We start from the raw sequence: 5,342 nt of genomic DNA, 5'->3' as shown, positions 1-5,342 counted from the left end.
ATGTTATAATTAATATTCTTAAACTATTGGTTAAACTTATAAAATCTATAAGTGTTGCTACGAGTGTTCAACTAAGTCCCGGCTTGAACCAAAATCCACAGTAATAAACATACTATAACTACTACTATCTAACTAACTAAGTAAAGTTCTGGGACTCTAAAAGATTCTTTCCAAATCTGCAGGCACGAGTGGTATAGACACACCAGTTACTGAGGGACACGTATATAAAACGTGGTGAACTCAAAAGAACGAGGATCACCCAAATGGCACCGAAGTAAATGAACCTGCCTTCTGGGAAACAAATCGGATTATTAGGATTTGATCAGGGACACTGATGAAAACCTCCTCCATACAAGATTAATCGAGTGGCCCCAAAGTAAATGAACCCGCCTTCTGGGAAACAAACCGAGTTATTAGGATTTGATCAGGGACACTGATGTGAACCTCCTCCATGCAAGATTAACTGAGTGGCCCCCATGAAAATGAACCCGTCTTCTGGGAAACAAACCGGGATATTAGGATTTGATCCGAGAGAATGAAGCAAGTCTCCACTGTGCAAACATAGACGAAGACTTGGGGGGTAAATGATATCCCTGTTTTCCCCCCAGACATGTGGCATGACACAATGGATTTGTGAGCCCTCTCAAAGAGATCAAAGGCCCAGCATAAGCCCACTAGACGGGGAAGAAGAAAGTCCTATTGGCCCAATCGTCAGTAATTCCAACATTGTTCGGTGGGTGCCACCATAACGAGGGAATCGGGAGCAAGATGCGGACCCAATTTTTCTTCCCGATCTCAACCTAATGGCATCATCCAGGATGCAAGTAAGGGTGGCAGGCTCAACAGTCTGAGAATACACCCTTGTCAAGAATGAACCCGAGCTCTAGTAAACGAACCAGGGTCCCGGTAAATGGGATGGGATGTTAGTAAATGAACCTGGACCAGGCTTCCGGATAGGGTAGGATTGAATTTCCCTGACGCTGACATATTCTCAAGAAATGCGGAGTTTGGTCTCCTCAACTAACCTGCAGAAGAGGTTACATACGGAATGTACCCCGTTATTGGGAAACAGTACTACCACTACCCTAACAGATCCTGTCCCCAAGATCTCCTTAGAAGCCCACGCGGACCAGTCTGAAACTAAGTACTGATGTCAACTGTAAAGCTTGGTTATGCCCAAATCGACCCAATGGGCCCTGATTAATGTATATTATTTAGCAAAATCCTTTGTATTAAGCCTCCATTAGCGAGCCAACCATGCTTACATCCCTATTTGGCCCGGATTAATCCGGCCCAAGCCCATTGCACGCAACTACCTATAAATAGGACCAGTTGTGTACTATAGAAGGGGTCCTGAATTTTCTCTTGTAAGCAATTACTCTGTCCAAACTTACAGAAAACTCCATTGTTAAAGCTTTCTAAGCTCTAACACCATAGACTCGTGGACTAAGGCTCATTAATGCTCCAACCATGTAAAAACCTTGTATGATTATCATTAAATCCTTTCTTTTTAGTTCTCTCATCTCTCATAATTCCAGTTTCCGAAAAACTCAGTAAACACTAATATATACTAGATCAATATGTAGATTAATCTTTTACCTTTTGTCTATAAGATTATCTTTTCAACTTTTGTTTTGTTTTCTTTTTCCCTTGTGCTAGTTTGTTTCTTTGTTTTTATTTATTTTGTAGGATGTTTCTTAGTTACCCAAGCTAAATGTATGACTTTGACGGTCGCGTTGGATTGGCTTCTATCGTTGGGACTTTCAGTTCATATTGTTCAGACAGATTGTCTAGAAGCAGTAACTATTTTTCATAAACGACATTCCTTCTTCAACGACCTTGAGTCTTTGTTAGTAGAAATAACAAGTTTGTTATCTAGATTTCCAGGAGTGTCCCTAATCTATGTTTGTCTGGTGGCCAATATAGTTGCGCATGGTTTAGCTATGCATGCTCTTAGGATGGATAACAACTTGTTTGGTTAGATGACATCTCTGATTTCCTTCGGAATGTTTAATCTCCTGTTGTATGGCATTTTACATTCTTCATCTATGAACTTCATTTTATCAAAAAAAAAAAAACTTATGAATATAATATTTGAAGCGATTCAGTCGTATCTAATGCTTAATATAATTCACGATACATTATTTGTCCTATATATAGATACTCTCCTGTTTATGATTGTGAAATTTGGACAGAAATCAAAGCTACATTATTGGGAACTTCTTGTATTGTATGTGTAAATAAATGCCAGCATGTACATGTTCAACGAAGTAGCATAATTTCCAAAATGCCTAAATACACGTATCCTGATATTATAATCAGTACCATGTTTCACGACAAGATACATCACAAAAATAATACCATTGAGAAAAAAACCAAAATTATTATCTATTTAAAATTAAAAAATAAACAGAGACAAAATAGGCCTTGAATATAAATCATAATGTTGGATTGTTTACATTAGAAAAATGAGTTATTTTAGATCTTGAAATTTGTAATAATGGCTCAATTTGTGTTATGAACAAAGGAGAATAACCTTTTCAAAAAACAAAGGAGAAGAACACCAGCTCTCTATGCGTTGCGTGGGGTGACCTGTAGAGATGCTCATGAGTGATTACACAGTACACACCATGTGCACACCCCCGTGGCAAAATGAATTAACAATTTCTCTTTGGAACGGACTACGTGGCCCAATTAGTTCAGCGTTTTAGTACCATAACACACTTTGCCATGGTATGGGAGAAAAAGTCTCGGTAGAAGAATTCAGGAAAAGAAAGAAAAAACCTTCTTTCAAGCTTTTTCGTTTTCGAGTAGCGAACCTTCTATGCACGCGTTTAAAGAGACCTTCGCACGTGCTCACACGACTGAGATATGGTATAGTCCGTTATGTGCACGTGTCTGCCCAGCCCCCAAGGTTTAGTCCAGGTGTTAATGTCTCTAGCTACTCATCTCCTTCCTTCCCCGGGCCTGTTTTTAATTTTTATTCTTTTCTCTCGTTTCATTTACTTCACTTCCTCAGTCAAACTATACAAACAAAAAATCAAAACGAAGTCGTCTTCCTACCATCCAACCCGAATTTCACGTCACGATTAAGGGAATTCTTTTTTATTTTTCTCAAAAATAATTATATATATTAATTATCTAGCTATAACCCTTGAAATTCACCGACGACGTTTTGATGCAGTGAGAGAAAAGCTTCCACAAGTCAACTTCCATGGAGATGGAAAAGTCTAAGAATTTCACATATATGGGAAGGACTTTCAGTGATCTGAGCGTCGGTGACAATTCCGCTGCTTTCAGCGACTGTAACAGCGACCGATCCGGCGAGTTTCCGACAACTTCGACTCACAGCCGCCGGCTACTGCTTGCTTGCGCCTCCGATAACTCGGATGAGCTAATTCATCAACTCGTCTCCGACCTCCAGTCCTGTTCGATTGAGGAGCAGAAGCAAGCCGCCATGGAGATCAGACTCCTTGCAAAGAACAAATCAGAAAATCGCCTTAAGATCGCAAAAGCCGGTGCTGTGAAGCCGTTGATTTCGCTCTTGTCCTCTTCCGATCTCCAGCTCCAGGAATACGGAGTCACGGCGATTTTGAATCTTTCGTTATGCGATGAGAACAAGGAGCTTATTGCTTCATCGGGAGCGATTAAGCCTCTAGTTCGAGCACTCAGGATCGGAAATTCGACGGCGAAGGAGAACGCCGCTTGTGCTCTGCTTCGCCTTTCACAAGTTGAGGAGAACAAAATGGCAATCGGACGGTCGGGAGCGATTCCACTGTTAGTGAATCTTCTCGAGAACGGTGGATTTCGTGGAAAGAAAGACGCATCGACGGCTCTGTACACGTTGTGTTCTGTAAAAGAAAACAAAATCAAGGCCGTACACGCGGGAATCATGAAGCCACTGGTAGAATTGATGGCGGATTTCGGGTCGAACATGGTAGACAAATCAGCATACGTATTGAGCTTATTGGTATCGGTACCGGAGGCGAGAACAGCGCTGGTAGACGAAGGAGGAATTCCGGTACTGGTGGAGATAATAGAGGTTGGGTCCCAGAGGCAGAAAGAGATTGCGGTGGCGATCTTGTTACAGATTTGCGAAGATAGTGTGGCCTACCGTACTATGGTGGCCCGCGAAGGAGCAATTCCCCCTTTAGTCGCTTTGTCTCAGTCTGGCACCAATCGCGCTAAGCAAAAGGTAACATAAACCTCCTACAACCGTTTCTCCTCTCTCTCTCTCTCATGTGTTGCCTTTGTCAGTTTTGGTCGCCTGAGCCTGTGAGACTAGTCTGCTCCGGTCGATGACTCTGGCCAATGACGTGGCACGGCCTTTTAAATATATTTTTATATCTTATAAATTCCTGTTTTAATGGCTGTTTTCATTGTTTTGATGGAAGTGCACTGTTTAGCCACGTCGCCATTAATTCATCATTTTTTAAAATAAATAAACATCAAGGAAAGGAACAGAAGTTTTTAGTTAAATAATTCAACTGCTTTTATAATGAAATTTATTAGGCTGAATTACCATTTTACCACCCAGACATTTTCATGCGTGGTGGATAAAATTTCCAATTATTCCAATCTGTTAGGCTAGACATGTCTTTTTGGTCGGTGAGGTGCCGGTATCTCCACTAATCTATTAATATTTATACACTAAAGTTTGGCCAAGTCTGTTAATTAGATAAATGGTTCAATCGAATTGGTATGTTTTTGTTGTTGGTTGGGTTCTTTTTATTTAATTATATATATATTTTTTTCGGCTGATTGAAAAAGAGAATAAAAATATAATTGTGTATCACAAGAGCGGGTTCCTTTTGTCGTTTACTGTATCATTTTATGTGGACAGGCAGAGACACTGATAGAGTTTCTACGACAACCAAGATCCGGCAACGCCGCAGCCAGAGGGTCGGACGTGTCAGCTTGAGTGCCCTCACTACTTCTCAATGTTATCATGTCCATTTGTCCATGTAATCCAGACAGTCAATCCAACACTGAAAGTCTGAATCAGTGTTATTTGTATTTATTTTTTCAAACTAAAACAAGAAGAAACGACAACTTGTAAATATTTATGTAATACACGAGGTTTGTAAAATTTGTGATGAAATGGATTTTGATTTTCGATATTGCTTCTTTTTATTTTAAAAATCACCTTTTAATCAATGGTGGGGCAAAAAAAAATTTATAACATGCAACACATAAATTTTCGAGAAATTTTGAGGTGCCAAAAATAATGTTCAAATATTTATGTTAATACAAGTGTTTGTTTTTTTATACACAAGTGTAACAAAATATTTAAATTGTACTTTTGACATTGTAAATAATTTAAAATTTCAAAAAATAAATAT

General features: G+C 39.6%; 1 protein-coding gene across 1 annotated transcript; it reads left to right on the top strand.

Annotated features, from left to right (window-relative positions):
- Window positions 1-2,754: 2,754 nt before the first annotated feature.
- Window positions 2,755-5,118, top strand: LOC133807308 (U-box domain-containing protein 4-like). The gene is made up of 2 exons (XM_062245563.1): window positions 2,755-4,195; window positions 4,844-5,118. The coding sequence occupies exons 1-2, from the start codon at window positions 3,215-3,217 to the stop codon at window positions 4,919-4,921; spliced, it is 1,059 nt and encodes a 352-aa protein (XP_062101547.1). The 5' UTR covers window positions 2,755-3,214; the 3' UTR covers window positions 4,922-5,118.
- The last annotated feature ends 224 nt before the right edge of the window (window positions 5,119-5,342 follow it).

This window comes from Humulus lupulus, chromosome X (assembly GCF_963169125.1).
Source record: "Humulus lupulus chromosome X, drHumLupu1.1, whole genome shotgun sequence".
NCBI classification, from domain to species: domain Eukaryota; kingdom Viridiplantae; phylum Streptophyta; class Magnoliopsida; order Rosales; family Cannabaceae; genus Humulus; species Humulus lupulus.
The sequence above is the reverse complement of the archived record's forward strand: the minus strand, read 5'-3'. Positions and strand labels throughout refer to the sequence as shown.

What these genes read in the sequence shown, in the direction of transcription:
- LOC133807308 (XM_062245563.1), top strand. Translation starts at nt 3,215, where the DNA reads ATGGAGATGGAAAAGTCTAAGAATTTCACATATATGGGAAGGACTTTC. An exon ending in CCAATCGCGCTAAGCAAAAG is followed by an intron (nt 4,196 to 4,843) that starts GTAACATAAACC and finishes TTATGTGGACAG; the next exon opens with GCAGAGACACTGATAGAGTT.